This window comes from Neophocaena asiaeorientalis, unplaced genomic scaffold (assembly GCF_003031525.2).
Source record: "Neophocaena asiaeorientalis asiaeorientalis breed wild unplaced genomic scaffold, Neophocaena_asiaeorientalis_V1.1 scaffold45, whole genome shotgun sequence".
Classification (NCBI taxonomy): domain Eukaryota; kingdom Metazoa; phylum Chordata; class Mammalia; order Artiodactyla; family Phocoenidae; genus Neophocaena; species Neophocaena asiaeorientalis.
The window spans coordinates 13091887-13107581 of NW_020174642.1; the positions used below are offsets into that span (position 1 = coordinate 13091887).

The 15695-nt window shown below is 64.5% G+C and overlaps 1 protein-coding gene across 2 annotated transcripts in view; it reads left to right on the forward strand.

Annotated features, from left to right (window-relative positions):
• The first annotated feature begins 607 nt into the window (after positions 1-607).
• The window catches only part of COL6A2 (collagen type VI alpha 2 chain), a 16201-nt gene continuing 1113 nt past the window's right edge, over positions 608-15695 (forward strand). Inside the window, exons 1-27 of one of the 2 annotated variants that reach the window (XM_024758339.1) lie at positions 608-747; positions 862-1454; positions 1724-1744; positions 2492-2557; positions 3194-3247; positions 3332-3376; positions 3688-3714; positions 3943-3969; positions 4068-4112; positions 4673-4726; positions 5066-5128; positions 5395-5457; positions 5713-5802; positions 6477-6539; positions 7108-7170; positions 7398-7460; positions 7779-7841; positions 8093-8143; positions 8452-8487; positions 8731-8793; positions 8894-8956; positions 9131-9166; positions 9341-9386; positions 9590-9742; positions 9915-10367; positions 10476-10514; positions 13416-14541. In XM_024758339.1, the coding sequence (XP_024614107.1) occupies positions 609-747; positions 862-1454; positions 1724-1744; positions 2492-2557; positions 3194-3247; positions 3332-3376; positions 3688-3714; positions 3943-3969; positions 4068-4112; positions 4673-4726; positions 5066-5128; positions 5395-5457; positions 5713-5802; positions 6477-6539; positions 7108-7170; positions 7398-7460; positions 7779-7841; positions 8093-8143; positions 8452-8487; positions 8731-8793; positions 8894-8956; positions 9131-9166; positions 9341-9386; positions 9590-9742; positions 9915-10367; positions 10476-10514; positions 13416-13711 (2775 nt within the window). In that variant the 5' untranslated portion in view covers position 608 and the 3' untranslated portion in view covers positions 13712-14541. Of the gene's footprint in view, positions 748-861; positions 1455-1723; positions 1745-2491; positions 2558-3193; positions 3248-3331; positions 3377-3687; positions 3715-3942; positions 3970-4067; positions 4113-4672; positions 4727-5065; positions 5129-5394; positions 5458-5712; positions 5803-6476; positions 6540-7107; positions 7171-7397; positions 7461-7778; positions 7842-8092; positions 8144-8451; positions 8488-8730; positions 8794-8893; positions 8957-9130; positions 9167-9340; positions 9387-9589; positions 9743-9914; positions 10368-10475; positions 10515-13415; positions 14542-15695 lie in introns of those variants that run through there. The other variant, XM_024758338.1, reaches the window with a different exon arrangement.

Sequence of the window (15695 nt, forward strand, 5' to 3'; positions counted from 1 at the left end):
GCTGCAGAGGCCACAGCATCAGGACCACCTCAGGCCCCGCAGAGACATGCCAGGGCGCGGTGACCTCTCTGCAGCCATCCCACGTCCCTCAGCAAAGCAGGACCCGGAGGCCACTGCCTGCCAGCCCTCCAGGCCTGTCCTCATCAGCGCCCACGTTCCACGCCCCAGGCCGTCCCCTCCCCCCAGTCAGCATGGCGTCCAGCACCAAGGCGCACCCCGGCCCAGCCTGGGCCTCTCTCCCCTCCCCGGGTGCCCCTCCTCCCAGTCGCCCCCAGCAACCTCTGCCCTGCCCACCGCAGGACCCCTCTGTCCTCACTGATGCCAGTCACTGGCTTTTCAGTTACCAGGACGCATCTGTCTGCCCAGCGCACCCAGGGTCTGCAGGGCAGGGAGGAGTGGCGAGCGTCCCACCCGGAGCGGAGCCCAAAGCTTGCCGTCTCTGCTCCCAGTCAATGCTTGTGGCCCATCCAGGGCAGGGGGATAGGGGCCCCCTGAGCCCAGCTGCTGGCCGGCCGCGTGTGTGCCGCCCCCACCGTCTGGGGAGTAGGGCTCGGACCGTGCTGGGCGCGCGGGGCACCGTCTGCAGCGCCGCTCTCCCTTGCTGCAGGATGTCGGGGCGCACGGGCGCTGCCAAGATGCTCCCAGGCCCCTGCTCCGCCCTCCTGCTCTGGGGCCTCCTGGGGGCCGTCCACGCTCAGCAGCAGGAGGTCATCAGCCCCAGCACCTCCGAGAGGAACAGCTGCCCAGGTACCACCGGGGTGGGTGCGGCGAGGCCGGGCGAGGCCTGGGCGGGGCCTGGGCGGGGCAGCCCCAGCCCGCGCAAGGGACTCCGGCGCCGTGGTGACTCGTGTGCGTCCCCAGAGAAGGCCGACTGCCCGATCCACGTGTACTTCGTGCTGGACACGTCGGAGAGCATCACCATGCAGTCCCCCACCGACAGCCTGCTCTACCACATGCAGCAGTTCGTGCTGCAGTTCATCAGCCAGCTGCAGGACGAGCTCTACCTGGACCAGGTGGCCCTGAGCTGGCGCTACGGCGGCCTGCACTTCTCCGACCTGGTGGAGGTGTTCAGCCCGCCCGGCAGCGACCGGGCCTCCTTCACCAAGAGCCTGCAGGGCATCAGCTCCTTCCGCCGCGGCACCTTCACCGACTGCATGCTGGCCAACATGACCAAGGAGGTCCGGCGGCTCATGGGCAGTGTCGACTTCGCGGTGATCATCACCGACGGCCACGTCACGGGCAGCCCGTGCGGGGGCATCAAGCTGCAGGCGGAGCGGGCCCGCGAGGAGGGCATCCGGCTCTTCGCGGTGCCGCCCAACCTGAAGCTGAACGAGCAGGGCCTGCGGGACATCGCCAGCACGCCGCACGAGCTCTACCGGAACAACTACGCCACCATGCGGCCCGACTCCACCGAGATCGACGAGGACACCATCAACCGCATCATCAAGGTCATGGTGAGTCGCTGGGCCGGAGGCCACTTCCACCCGCCAGCAGCAGGGACGTAGCGTGGGGCCCAGAGCCTTGGGATCCGCTCACCCGCGTGGCAGGGGGCAGTCCACCGCTCCGGGCCTCAGTTTACCCCCTCTGAATGAGGTGGCTGAAGAGGGTGGGCCCCGGGCAGGGTCCTGTCTACTCCGGTGTTCTGCGTCCCTGCCCAGACTCGGAGCTGACCATGTCTCCAGCTCCCCCCTAACCAGGGTTTCTCTCTGGGTCTTTTCCACAGAAACATGAAGCCTACGGAGAGGTGAGAGCGTTTCCATCCCTGCCGGCCCTGCCGGGAGCTGCTTGGGGCCTCTGACCCAGCAGAGACGATCACCCATGCCCCACTCCCTGGGGCTCCCGAGGTCTAGGACAATGAGGGAGGCCCGGCCAGGGAGCAAGACCCCTCAGCTCCACGTGGGGCCTGAGACTCGAGTCTGGACAGAGGGATCCTGGCCAAAACCAGGCTGTTTAAACGCAGGAGGTCAGCGTTAGGGTCTACACAGCCAAAAGATGAGGGTCGAGGTTGAGGGTTGCCCTCTGGGCTGACGGGCTCCATCCACCTGAGGGAGGCCAGGAGGAGTAGGCAGGTGGGCAGCTGGGTGCCCAGCACGGGACCTGCAGCACAGGACCTGAAGCCTGAGCTTCCCCAGCACCAGCTCACAGCCCAGGATGCTACAAGTGCACCCTTTCCTGGAGCAGCTGCTCAATACCACAGCGATGTAATATGCAAGCACAGGGGGACTGGCCAGCAGCGATTTAATACTTTCTACTGTTGGTTATTGCTTAATGCAGCATTGATTCCCAAAACTTGACTAGAGCACTGGTGTGGGCCCCTGAACCCGCCCCTGGTGGGCACAGGGGCTTCCTGGGTACCTCCCAAGTCTGTCCCATCATGCAGCCCCCAGCTCAGAGTGGCCCAGTGTCCAGTGGGCCACAGGCTGCGCCCCCTCCCTCCCTCCTGGGACTTGTGGTGCTAGCCTCACGCACTGCCCCTTGCTTCCTGTTTCAGTGCTACAAGGTGAGCTGTCTGGAGATCCCCGGGCCCCCCGGCCCCAAGGGCTACCGCGGACAGAAGGTAAGATGCCCAGACGACCCAAGGGGTCTGTTTCCCAGGAAAGCCCCCAACCTGTCTTGAACTCCAGATTTAGGGCCACTGCACCTCGGATGGACTCACCACTTCTCACCCTGGCAGAACTAAAATTCAGCTTTTATCAGCTGCCTTTTATATGGCATTTTGAGAAAAGTAGGAATACATTTTAATTAAGATTTGCCCATAAAAGACTCCTGTAAAGTAAACAAACGTGCTCGAGTACATAAGGAAACACGCACTCCGTCACTCTCGGTAATATGGCGCTAATTCATACAGGGCGTTCAGTCCTGTCACTTGTTACATAAGTAGGTTTTAAGGGGTTAGGTTGGCCCTGCATTTTCGTAACAACAGAGGTGTAGCAAATGAAATCCTTCCACAATTACTGCCAGGGAATCAGAAACACCAGTGATTCATGTCAAACAGTGTAAAGGCAGGAGAGTGAAAGACACCTCTGAGGACATGAGACAGAGCGTTTGAAACACCGTTACAGGGAAAGTTATTACCAAGTGGCTTCTTTCTAAATTCGGGAGAGGGGTGTCTGCTCGTCTGCCAGGCTGCTGGCCACATGCATCTGCTACCTCCCCACCTTGATTTATTCCTTTTTCTTTCATCTGCTTTCAGGGCGCCAAGGGCAACATGGGTGAGCCCGGAGAGCCTGGACAGAAGGGGCGACAGGTGAGTACCCTCCACACCCCATCCCGGCGGCCCCCGCTCCCATGGCTGAGGTTACTACATCCACGGCCCTTTGCTCTTCCACAGGGAGATCCAGGCATCGAAGGCCCCATCGGATTCCCAGGACCCAAGGCAAGTTGCTGCGGACCCTGCCCGGGGGGCGGGACACATGGGGACAAGCCAAGGGCTCCCTGGCTCCAGGCGGGGCCGGCCGCTGGGGTCAGGATGTGTCTGGCGTGGCCCACCGCTCCCACCCCTGCCCCAAGGAAGGGAGGCGCTTCTGCATTTCCAGCGACGTCCCTGGTGGCGCCTCTGCACCCGAGCCTGACGACCACCACCCTACCCCCCGTCCCCCCACCTCCCCCTCCCCGCTTCCTCCCCCAGGCCTGCTGGGTCCCAGCACACACACTGGTAACGCTACTTTTCTTTACTTCCGACCTCAGGGTGTTCCTGGTTTCAAAGGAGAGAAGGTGAGAGTGGACTCTGGACGGCCGGACCTCGCATGGCCCCAACCCTGGCAGCAGTGCCCGGCAGCGAGCCGGGGGTCCGTGCTGGGGCATGGGACCTGGTGTCGTGCTGGTAGTAGCCTTCTGGGGCCGCTCTGGCCTCGTGTTTTGTCCAAGGGTAGACTTGGGCCTAATGCAGTGGCATCTGTGATGTGTCAGCAGCGCTAACTGGCCTCGTTTCCTCCTGTGCAGGGCGAGTTTGGAGCCGAAGGGCGAAAGGTGAGCGGACAGGCGGGCGGGGGCAGGGCGCCTACCTCCCCACTGCTCAGAAGGAAGGAGCATCAGGGCTAACAGGGTCCCTCCTCCCTCTCCTCCAGGGCGCCCCCGGCCTGGTGGGCAAGAACGGGACGGATGGACAGAAGGTAGAGTGCGCTGGGGCTCCGTCCCTGGGCGGAGCAAGGGTGCCCACGAAATGACAACCACGCCCTCAAGACTCTCAGGTCTTTCCAGGGGCCAGGCCTCTGGGCATCTCTGGCCACTGCGCACAACCTGTGGCTTGGGCGGCCCGTGGTTGCATCTACCCAGTGGACATGACACACGGGAACCTTGCAAGAGCAGAAGCAGACATTTGCTCCTGAAAAGCAGGGCCGACCTTGCAGGAATCTCCCTGCCTGGCCTGCAGACCCCACGTCTGGCCTGACTGGCGGTTCACACACGTGCACAGGTGCACACAAACAGCACACACACAAATGTCACAGGTGAGCACGCACCATGCACACTGCTGGAGGGGGCACCACAGGCACTCATGCTCCCGGCTGCAACCCCGGAGACTCTCGACTGCCACTCTGACAGCCACTGATGCACACGTCCACAGTGGGGTGCCCGGTGCACATAGACCCGGCACCACTGACCTCTGTCATCGGGGCTTGTGTCCTCCGAATCCTGGCCCTGACGCACCTTCTGCTCCCCTCTTCTCCTTCAGGGCAAGTTGGGGCGCATCGGACCTCCTGGCTGCAAGGGAGACGCCGGGGATCGGGTGAGCACGGCGTTGAGGCTTTGCGTCGAGCTCCTCCCTCCAGCCTCTGCCCCGCCTGTCCCGGAACCCCGCCAGGGTTCAGCCGGGGTTGGGGTCACAACATGACAAATGGCCTCAGGGGCTCCCGGTTCAGGTGGAGGGTGGCTGCTTCCAGAGTCCTGAAGGGCTCCTGGACCAGCGGCTTGTCCAGTCTGCCCACCCAGGCCCGGGGTCCCGGCAGCCAGTCCAACGATGGGGTGCTGGTCACCCTCCCCCTGGTCAGCCGGCCCTGACCCCACAGGGAAAATGCAAGCACAGCTCCTGGCCAGAGCCCCAGCACAACCCTCTCCCTTCTTGCAGGGCCCGGATGGTTACATGGGGGAAGCCGGCAGCCCTGGGGAGCCAGGAGATCAAGGCTCCAAGGTAGGCGGCCTGGCCAAGGTGGCGGGCCGGCCAGAGCAGAGGGGGTCGCCAGCCTCCCAGGGGCCTTCTCCCTGCCTGTAGCACCGGGCCGAGACGCCCAGCAGAGAGGCCCTGGCCCTGCAAACCAGGGAGGGGGCCGTGGGTGCCCACACGGGGACCTGCTCCACAGACACGGGAGGGGAAGCGCGTGCCCCCAGCCCCGCCGGGGTCCTGCCCCGCTGCTGGCATCTGAAGAGCATGAGGCTGATTTCTCCAAACCTTTCCAGGGAGACCCTGGCCGCCCGGGACGCAGAGGGCCCCCCGGGGATAACGGGGCAAAAGGAAGCAAGGCAAGTGTTCCCGGCGGGCTCCGGCCACACTCCCGTGGTGCCCCATGGCGGGGGGTGGGCAGGCAGGCCAGCCCTGGGCCCTGAGCGCCCCCAGCTCGTCTGTCCCTGCTGCCAGGTGACGGCGCACCGCACCGTGAGGGAAACACGGCCCCACCGGAGACGGCGGGCATGTGTCCACACGGGCTGGGCCCTGCCCACAGCTGTCCGCCTGCCTGGGCAGGTCACGGCCCTAGCTGAGCTGTCTCTTCCCCGCAGGGCTACCAAGGCAACACCGGAGCCCCAGGAAGTCCCGGTCTGAAAGGAGCCAAGGGTGGGCCTGGGCCCCGAGGCCCCAAAGGCGAGCCCGTGAGTTCACCCGCGCACAGGCCCTGGGCGCCCCGGCCGGCCTGCTGCACCCTCCCGCAGGGCTGCCTCGGCGCACGCTGCTCTGGGCCTCTGTGAGCCCAGCGTCCTCCAGCCTCTCCAGCTGAGCCTCCTGGCCCCCGCACGGCAGCCGCCACGGAGGGCCGCTGAGGAGTGGCTTGCGGGGCCCAGGCACGCCCCTGCCGGACGCTCGGTGCCCATTAAGTGGCCCCGGGGCCCCACCCGCCCCGCTGGCAGGACCCCCCGAGGGCTCAACCTAGACCCAAGCACACACTCTGCAGGTCCACACGGCGACCCCACCCAGCCATCCCTGAGGGTCTCGCCATGGGGTGGGTGGAGCCCAGTCCCGGGGCTGACCCCCAGAGGGGACGCATCCCGATCCGGAGGGAACAGAGGGACTTCGCAAAGAGCTGGTCCAAGCTCGGTCCCAGTCACGTCACCTGAACTCCCAGACTTACAAGCTCACCAGCCCCCGTCATTTCCTAAATCCTCGTCTGGGACCAAACCGACCCAGCAGAGGACAGGGTCTAGGCTGAGGCCCTCTGGAGGGGCCCCCAGACCCCACAGCCAGAGTCCTTGTGGGGAGAACAGAGTGTGGGGTTCCAGTGGGGCTCCCACCCTGGAACCCCACACTCTCATGTGCCTGTTCTCTGCAGGGGCGCAGGGGAGACCCTGGAACCAAGGGCAGCCCAGGCAGCGATGGCCCCAAGGGCGAGAAGGTGAGTGTCCGCACGGGGGAGTCTCAGGCGCTGTCTGCCGTGTCTGTGTCTACACCGGAGTCTCACCGTGGTGCCGGTGGAGCCCCTGTGACGAGGGATGACCAACCCCCCCTCCACGGTCCACCTAGGAGAACAAAGGCAACCCCCAGGGCCTGGCCGTCAGGGTGCACTCCCTGCAGGGTCTGGGAGAGCAGCAGTTACTCCCTGATCAGAGGCCTGGGCAAGGACGGTTCCACGCACGCCATGCACAGCTGTGCAGGCTGTGCACTGCTCCACCCTCCAGCATCCCCCCACCCCGCCGCACACATGTGCTCCTGTAGCTGGCGCAGGAGGCCTTTGTCTTTGTGGTGAACTCCAAGGGCAGCCATTTGCCTGTGAGATGTGGGGGAAGGTCTCAAAGGAGGGGCTCCCTCCTCTGGGACCGGTGACCCCTGCCCTGCTGCATGAGGCCGAGCGGGCAGGCCTGCTGTTCCAGCACCACCCTCTACCATCTGGGGCCTCATCCCCGGGGAGCTCATGATGTCCTCTCCTCACCTCCCCCAGGCTAACCTGGCCTCTCTTCCCACAGGGGGACCCTGGCCCTGAGGGGCCCCGGGGCCTGGCTGGAGAGGTTGGCAACAAAGGAGCCAAGGCAAGTGGGGCAGCGGGTGGGCAGCCACAAAGGCCACATACCCTCCTGGGGTGGCACCGCCAGGGCCCCCTGCCCCTCTCCTGCCCTCCACCCTGCAGACCCTGCCTGGGGCCACTGGGGTCAGGGCTAAGGACCTTTTGGAGGGCAGCAGGGCCCCCTGCCCTTGCCGAAGTCCACAGTGAGTGACAACAGCGTCTCTGAAGCACCCTCGTCTCTTTTCTGTCCAGGGAGACCGAGGTTTACCTGGACCCAGAGGTCCCCAAGGGACTGTTGGAGAGCCCGGGAAGCAGGTCAGTAGCAGGATGCCTGGGAGGGCCCATGGCTTTGCGTCCTCCTGTCCTCGGGCAGGCAGGATACTGTCCGCACAGTAAACCTGGGCAGCGGGACAGGGAGCCAAGGGCCCCCACGCACCTCACTCCGCCATCCTGCCCTGAGGGGTCAGGCTTTACCAGGTGGGGGGGTGTGCCAGGGGGAGCCGGGACGTGGCACGTGGAGAGGAGAGACCCTCAGGATGGCCAGCCCTTCAGGGCAGCGATGCTGCCTGGGGGTCAGAGCTGGATGAGGTCAGCCTCGTCTGTGCCGACCCCCTGCTTCCTTTCTGCCCTCAGGGATCTCGGGGAGACCCTGGGGATGCTGGCCCCCGCGGAGACTCGGGACAGCCTGGCCCCAAGGTATGCCCCCTAACCACCCGGCAGGCAGGTTGGGCCAGGGCTCCTGAGTAAGGCTGCCGGGAGCATGCCTTGGTGAGGGAGGACATCAGGGGCCTGGGCAGCAACCTCCCATCCCAGCCCGTGTTCTCACCCTCAGGGGTGGCATGTCCTCCCAAGGCGGGCCCTGCCCACCCACCCCCAGTCCAGGCCGACTGACTCAGTCTCCACCCTTTCCACTGGCCCTGCCCTGACTGGCCTTCCGTGTCCCCTAGGGAGACCCGGGCAGGCCTGGCTTCAGCTACCCGGGACTCCGAGGAGCACCTGTAAGTCCTGGGGGCGGGCAGGGACTGGGGAAGGGGGTGGGCACTGTCGGGAGGGCCTTCCATTGACTGGAAGGTTCCTGCTACTTCCTGCCAGGGCCCCCCGCCGGGCCCAGGGTGAGGCTGGGGTTGGGGGCAGGGGGTGACCATCAAGAGCAGAGCCAGGTCCCCCGGGAATCAAGCGTTCTCCCATAGCCTCTGTGGCTCTGTACAGATTTCGATGCCCAAGCCCACCCGTCAGGGAAGGGAGGGGGCTGCACGGCCATCACCCCTCAGCCCAGTGCTGAGTGACCCCTGTGTTTGCTTCCCAGGGAGAGAAAGGCGAGCCTGGCCCCCGCGGCCCCGAGGTACGTACCGCAGGGTGGTCTGTGCAGCGGGCCTCCGTGCTGAGCTCTGCTGGTGGGAGCGGGCCGCGCCCTGAAATGCCGCCGTGTGGGGCTGCATCTGACGGCCCCGCACTGCTGAGTACAGGTTCCTCCTGAAAAGGCGTGTCCCTCTTGGGCAGATCCCTGGAGGGCTGGGGGACGGCAGGGGAGCAGGGCCAGCTGCCGAGCTCTCTGCGTTGTTAACACGGGTGTCCTGTGTCACAGGGGGGCAGAGGTGACTTTGGGTCCAAAGGAGAACCCGGGAGGAAAGGCCAGAAGGGCGAGCCTGTGAGTACCTCTGCGCCCTGTCGACGGTTGCCCGGGGCAGGGCCGCGTGGGGGGACCACCCAAGGTACTGCCAGAGCCCACCTGCCCTTTTCCTTCTCAGGCAGATCCTGGTCCCCCTGGTGAGCCAGGCCCGCGGGGGCAGAGAGGAGCACCAGGACCCGAGGTAGGTCAGTCGCCCATCCCTTTGGCCCTCGGGCCACAGTCCCTGGGCCATCCAGGCCAAGGGGCACCCCGAACCATGCAGGGGTCCTGGAGTGGCCTCGTGAGAACAAGTCCAGCCCTCCCAGCCTCGGCCATGACAGGTGTCACCTCTCACTGATATCCTTCCCCCTTCCAGGGAGAGCCTGGCCCCCCAGGAGACCCCGGCCTCACGGTAGGTTTCAGTTGGGGTGGGACTCAGGGTCCTTCTCCCTCCTAAAAATCTGAAGGGCAGGTCAGCAGGGGTGAGGTCAGAGCAGGGGGTGGGCAGAGGCTTCCTGCAGAAGCGCTTCCAGCCCCTCCCCAGGGTTTGCGCTCTGGGCTGGGGGCTGACCCCGCTGTGTCACAGGAGTGCGACGTCATGACCTACGTGAGGGAGACGTGCGGGTGCTGTGGTGAGTTGCGGCCCCCACGCGGCTGGACTGGGACACTTGTGTCCTTGGGGGCTCTTGTCCCGGGGTCAGGGTCATCCGTCCGAGTCCTCCCCTCCCGCTCACGTTCAGTGTTTCCCACGGTGCACCTGGCTGCACGCCCCTGGGGTCTCAGGCTGTCTCCCTGGGCCGGGGTTCAGCGTTGTCACCCGACCGCCCCCCCGCAGACTGTGAGAAGCGCTGTGGCGCTCTGGACGTGGTGTTCGTCATCGACAGCTCCGAGAGCATTGGCTACACCAACTTCACCCTGGAGAAGAACTTCGTCATCAACGTGGTCAACAGGCTGGGGGCCATCGCCAAGGACCCCAAGTCGGAGACAGGTCAGCGGCACCGCAATTGGGGGCGTGGTCCGGCGGGGCAGGGGGCACCAGGCCGCATTCTCGAGCAGAGGGGCCGCAGGACGCCTGAGGTCCGGGTAGAAATCCACGGGAGGGGTCTCAGAGGGGTCCAAGCTCTGCCGAGGGCCGCCGTCACGCCCGCGCCCACCCGCAGGGACCCGCGTGGGCGTCGTGCAGTACAGCCACGACGGCACCTTCGAGGCCATCCAGCTGGACGACGAGCGCATCAACTCACTGTCCAGCTTCAAGGAGGCCGTCAAGAACCTTGAGTGGATCGCGGGCGGCACCTGGACGCCCTCAGCCCTCAAGTTCGCCTACGACCAGCTCATCAAGGAGAGCCGGCGCCAGAAGACCCGCGTGTTCGCGGTGGTCATCACGGACGGCCGCCACGACCCCCGCGACGACGACCTCAACCTGCGGGCGCTGTGCAACCGCGACGTGACGGTGACGGCCATCGGCATCGGGGACATGTTCCACGAGAAGCACGAGAGCGAGAACCTGTACTCCATCGCCTGCGACAAGCCGCAGCAGGTACGCAACATGACGCTTTTCTCCGACCTGGTGGCCGAGAAGTTCATCGACGACATGGAGGACGTGCTGTGCCCGGGTGAGTCCGGAGGAGAGGAGGGGAGGGGCGTGTGGCCGGGGAGGGGCCAGGTCTCCGCAGGCCTCCGAGGGAGCCACCGGGACCCCCGCCTCTTTTCCTCTCTCCTAGACCCCCAGATCGTGTGCCCGGAACTTCCCTGCCAAACAGGTAACGCGGGCGCTGCTGGCCCCGCAGGAAAGCCGGCAGCCAGGGCCAGGGGGAGGGTTGTGCAGGGACCCTAGGAATTGCCGCTGCAGCCACCCCAGCGAGAAGCCTCGGATTCCAGACTCGCGGTGGCCTGGCCTCCGGGACCCTGGCACTTCTGAGGAGGGGGCCCAGGGTGCAGTTGACGTCTGGAGTCGCTCGGCCACCCCACCCACCTGGCGCATGTGGGGAGGGGGTGCGCTAAGCTCTCGGGCCGCTGGTCTCGAACACAGATTCACGACCTCTTGGGCTGAGGTGCCCAGAGGCACAGACACCCCAGGGCCGCCCGGCTCCTGCAGGCGGAAGCCCTGGATCCAGTAAGTGAAATGGCTGGTCTTAAACCCTCAGGGAGGCGAACACATCCACAGCCACCGGGGCAGCTGCAGAGCGGGCCTCTGCCCTGACGCCCTGAGCTGCTGCCTGGCGGCTGGGGTTTGCTCTTCTCTCCAGAGCACATATGTTTAGGGGGCCGTGCCTCGAGCCCTATGTGGTTGCACTACAGTGGGAGGCTGGGGGCTGGGGACCCACGGAGGCTGCCCCCAAGGGTTCCCTCGGGGCGGGGAAGGGGCAGGATGCATCGACCAGCTCCTCTGGGCATCCTGCTGCTGCCTCGGAGGGGCCCCCGGGGCCGGCTCTGGGTGGTGGGTCCTCCGCAGCATGCGGGGGGGCAGGGTGAGTCGGGCTGGACTGTTGGCAGGGCCAACACCGATGGGAACCTTGGGGCCTGCGTCCACATCCATGTCTGCCACGAGGTCAGTGTTCCGGCAGGCTCCTCCCAGGCGTCAGGGGGCCCCGGGCAGGTTCAAAGGCACCAAGGCCGCCTGAGGTAAGGGACCGTGTTGAGTTGGGGACGGGGGTCCACACACTTATTCTGACAGAGAACTTCCAAGGAAGTGCTCGCCGAGATTGTACCAATGACTATGCCATGGCCGTTGGCAAGCTGTGGGGTCATCCCAGAGACGGCCTGGGCTTGGGGTCCCCAAAGTCAGCTGAAGACGGTTGTGTGTGGCACCCAGGGCCACCCCAAATCCCAGAGGCTGGCCCAATAGCGCCAACCCCAGTCTCCCCCGGGGGCTAAAGGGGGTTGGGTCCACGCAGAGACCCAACTAACCCCTGGTCTGTGCCCCTGCCCTCAGGGTGCCTGACTCCTCCCAGGGTGCGGGTGCCGTGGTCAGCTTGGCCCCTCGAGGGCAGAAACCTGACCCAGCCCCTGGTGCCAGGGCCCAGCGGTGATTTTGCTGGGGAAGCTGTGAATTTCTCGCCATGGGGGAGTCCGCTGAGGGTCTCTGTAGATGTTCCTTATCAAGCTGAGGGTGGCCCCCCATTCCTAGGTACTGAGAGTCTATCGTGAATGAGTGTGGGATTTTGTCAGATGCTTTTTCTGCACCTGTTGATATGATCAGTTGGTTTTTCCTCTTTAGCTTTGCTGATGTGATGGATTATGCTCATTGAGCTTTGAGCGCTGAACCAGCTTTCCAAGACCTGGGATAGATCCCACTTGGTCATGATGTATAATACATATATATTGTTAGAGTTGATTGCTAATATTTTATTGAGGATCTTTGCATCTGTGTTTGTGAGAGCTCTTGGGCTGTCGTGCCCTTTCTTGTGATGTCTTTGGTTTTGATGCTAGAGTAATGCTGGTGATCTCGCTTCCCCTGAGCCTCCAGGACCTGACAGTGAAAGAGAACAGCCCCCTTAGGGACCCCTCCCCTGTTCTCCTAAGTCCCCCCTCTGTTAAACTCACAATCTCATTCTCCTTTAAAACGATTTGAAATTTCCAAGTAAATTAGACATTGTGACCAGAAGGGAAGAAAGTAGCTGTAACTACAGAATATGCATTTACAAATGGCCTCCTTGACACGAGTGGACTCTGGCGCGCTCGCTGAGGGCTGAGCAGATGGGGCGCTGGGTGGACGCTGCCTGCTCTGGCACAGCCCTGACCTACTGGGCCAAATGGCCCCTTCCACCCAGAGGCTCAGCCACATCTGGGCTTGGACCAAGGCAGGGGGGCAGCTCAACTGGGCCAGAACCACGAGGCTGTCAAAGAGCAACAAAGGCGGATGCCAGGCAAAGGCGGCCAAGGCAGGTCTTCTTCCGCGACAGCTGCTGCGGGAGGGGGAGAGCCAGGGAGACCTGAGCCCTGCCTCTCACGCCAAGGCAGGAGGCTCCGGAAGGCTGGGCGCCCCAAAGGAAGGGCGCAGGGCAGGGCTGGGGCCGTGAGGCCGGGCCACCCGGGCGAGCTAACTGGACGTGTCCGAGGCACCCTGCGGACAGGAGGCCGTGTTGCGCCTGGAGCGAGGGGCCCGGAGGGTAGGCCCTGACCTCCCCCGGGACGGGATGGGACGGGAAGGGGAGAGCGTGGGGCGCCCTGAGCGTTTGCTCCCTGGTCCTCAGGGCAACGGCGCAGGGCGGGGAGGTTTACGTCTGAAGGTGAAGGGCGGAGGATTTGTAATCACAAGCCGGCTAGAGAAACCTCCCTGAGAGGGGCTCAAGGGGCCCAGCTGCCTATCGCAGACCGGGCTGGAACAGGCAGGAAGTTGTCCCGGCAGTGCTGAGCATTTTAAGGGGGCTGGGGTCGTCCCAGGGCAGGGCCGCCAGAACCCGGTTAGCCTCAGCAGCCATCTGTGCCAGGAGTCTCGCAGTTCTCGAGCTTCTGCTCCCCGTCTCCTCCGGGCTCCCCAAAGCCCCATTTGCTTCGCCTTGGCACCCCGTGGTCAGCACGGGGCAGCTGCAGCCTCCCCGGCTCCTCGTCTGACCCCCTCGCTGACCTCTTGGTCCCTCCTCGTCTCCGAGGAGAGAGGCGGCTGGAGCCCCGATCACGCCGACCAAGTCCCTGAAAAACTTCTCTGGAATCCCCCGCAGATGGACCGCGGCCTGGCGGCGAGCCCCCGGTCACCTTCCTCCGCACGGAAGAGGGCCCGGACGCCTCCTTCCCCAGGACCATCCCCCTGATCCAAAAGTTGCTAAACGCCACGGAGCTCACACAGGACCCAGCCGCCTACTCCAGGCTGGTGGCTGTGCTGGTCTACACCGCGGAGCGGGCCAAGTTCGCCACAGGAGGCGAACGGCAGGACTGGATGGACCTGTTCATTGACGCCTTTAAGCTGGTGCACAGGGACATCATGGGGGACCCCGAGACCGTGCTGGCGCTCTGCTGAGCCCACAGGGTGCGGCCCCCCAGCTGCAGGAGCTCCCAGGGCTGCCTACCTTACACTGCGGGGCTGAAGACAGCAGGAAGCTGTTCTCTTGGTCTGGAGGCCGGAAGTCCAAAAGCAAGGTGTCCCAGGGCCGCGCGCCCTCTGGGCCTCTAAGGGAGGCCCTTCCTGCCTCTCCAGCTCCCGTCTCTGCTCTGTGGACACATGGCCTCTCCCCTTCCCCCCCGCCCCGCCCTGCCCCGGCCTCCCTCCTACAGGGACACTTGTGGTGGCATTTAGGGCCGGATAATCCAGGAGAGTCTCCCCATTTCAAGGGAATTATTCATTGAATTCCGTCTGCAAAGCCCTTTTGCCATATAAGGTCATAGTCACAGGCTCCAGGATTAGGACGTAGGCATCTCTTGGGGGCCATTATTTAGCCAAAAAGAAAGAGGGAAGACCAGAGCCTCATAAACGGCCCCAACTCCCGGATTCACCTCTGGCCTCTGTGCCCAGGTCACCCCTTGTGCGCTTCTCTCGCCCCCCTGGTTGATACATTGAGAACTGCCCCCAAACAAGCAGTCCCTGCGTTTCTGACTCTGACCGCAGGGACTTAGAGGCCCAGGGGCACACAGGGAATTCGCTGGGCAGTTTCAGCTCCAGCTCTGTGGGTTTAAAGCCAAAGCTGCTCTTCATCTGCACTGCCGTATAAATAAGCTCCTTTAAAAAAAAAAAATTCTGCCAGAAACACTCGCTCCTCCGCGGGTAGCCCAGTACTGCAGGTGACGCACCCAAGAGTGTCCTTCAGGTGCTGTGTGCGCATCTCATACATTCTATAAAAGCTGAAAAACGAGTGTGAATGTGTGCTGTGGTCAGCGACTTGCTGGGGCGAACTGCTTGCTCGCCTGGACCTCGGGGATTGCCCACACAGGGGGGCACCTGGTGCCTGCGGGGCCCAAGCGGGATCCTGAGCCCCTCGTGGTTGGTGCCACAAGTCAGGACCTCCTTCCGATGGGATCCCTGTGCTCCCGGCCCTGGGTCAGCACGCCTGGGCTGTGAGCGGAGTCCTCTCCTGCCCAGTCAGGAGGGTGCCCGTGGGGCTGAGAGCTGGACTCAAGAGGGAGGACCAGCCCCGCCGCTGCCGAGCCCCGTCGGCCGTTAGAGCTGAGATCTCAGCAGGGCCTTGGGCGAGGGGCTTGGCTGCGCCTTCCTGGATGGAGACCCAGCCTGTGGTCCCGTGTGTGGAGCAGGTTTTCAGGCTGTGCAGAGGCGCCCACGTCCCTCAGAGGCCCAGCCTCAGCCCTGGTGGCAGCCTTGCCCTCACACTGTCCAGCATGTCCTGGGCTGGTGACTGCCCGGAAGAGGCAAGGGTCTCAGGTAAACAGGGAGTCACCCGGGCTGCCACAGGGGTCTGGCCACACCTGTGCCCACTGCCCACCAAAGCCTGAGCCAGTCGAGGGGACACAGGCCCCTTCTCTCCCTGATGCTCCCAGGGCTGGGAGAAATATGACCCAGCCTCCAGAGGTGGGTCCTTGCATCTGGGGATCTCCATGAGGTCTTTGTACACGATCACAGGTGTGATGACACCTCTCTCCCCCACCCCTACTCCCCATGCCCTGTGGTCCTTTGGGCGCACCCAGTTCTTGGGCCAAAAGAAGGGGCTTTACTGATCCCTGCCTGCCTGCCCGTGAGGCCTGAAGGAGGTCGCTGGGCAGGGATGGTGCTGGGAGAGTGGAAAGGGACCCCTCAGCCTCAGGTTTGGGGACATTTCCTGGTGGGAGCACAACCAGGAGAGACGGTGTCGGTCCCAGGGAGACAGGGTGGGAGCCTGGACCCACGTCCTGGGTGCTGTGGAGGGCTCCCGACCGCCGGTGACCTTGGGTGAAGCTCCAGCGGTCTGAGTGGCTCCTGTGGGTGCGGTATGCGCCGAGAGGCGGGCGCAGGGCGTGGCCGGGGCGGGCGTGGCCCGGGGGGCGCGGCTGGGGCGGGGCAGCGGGGCCTCACCCAG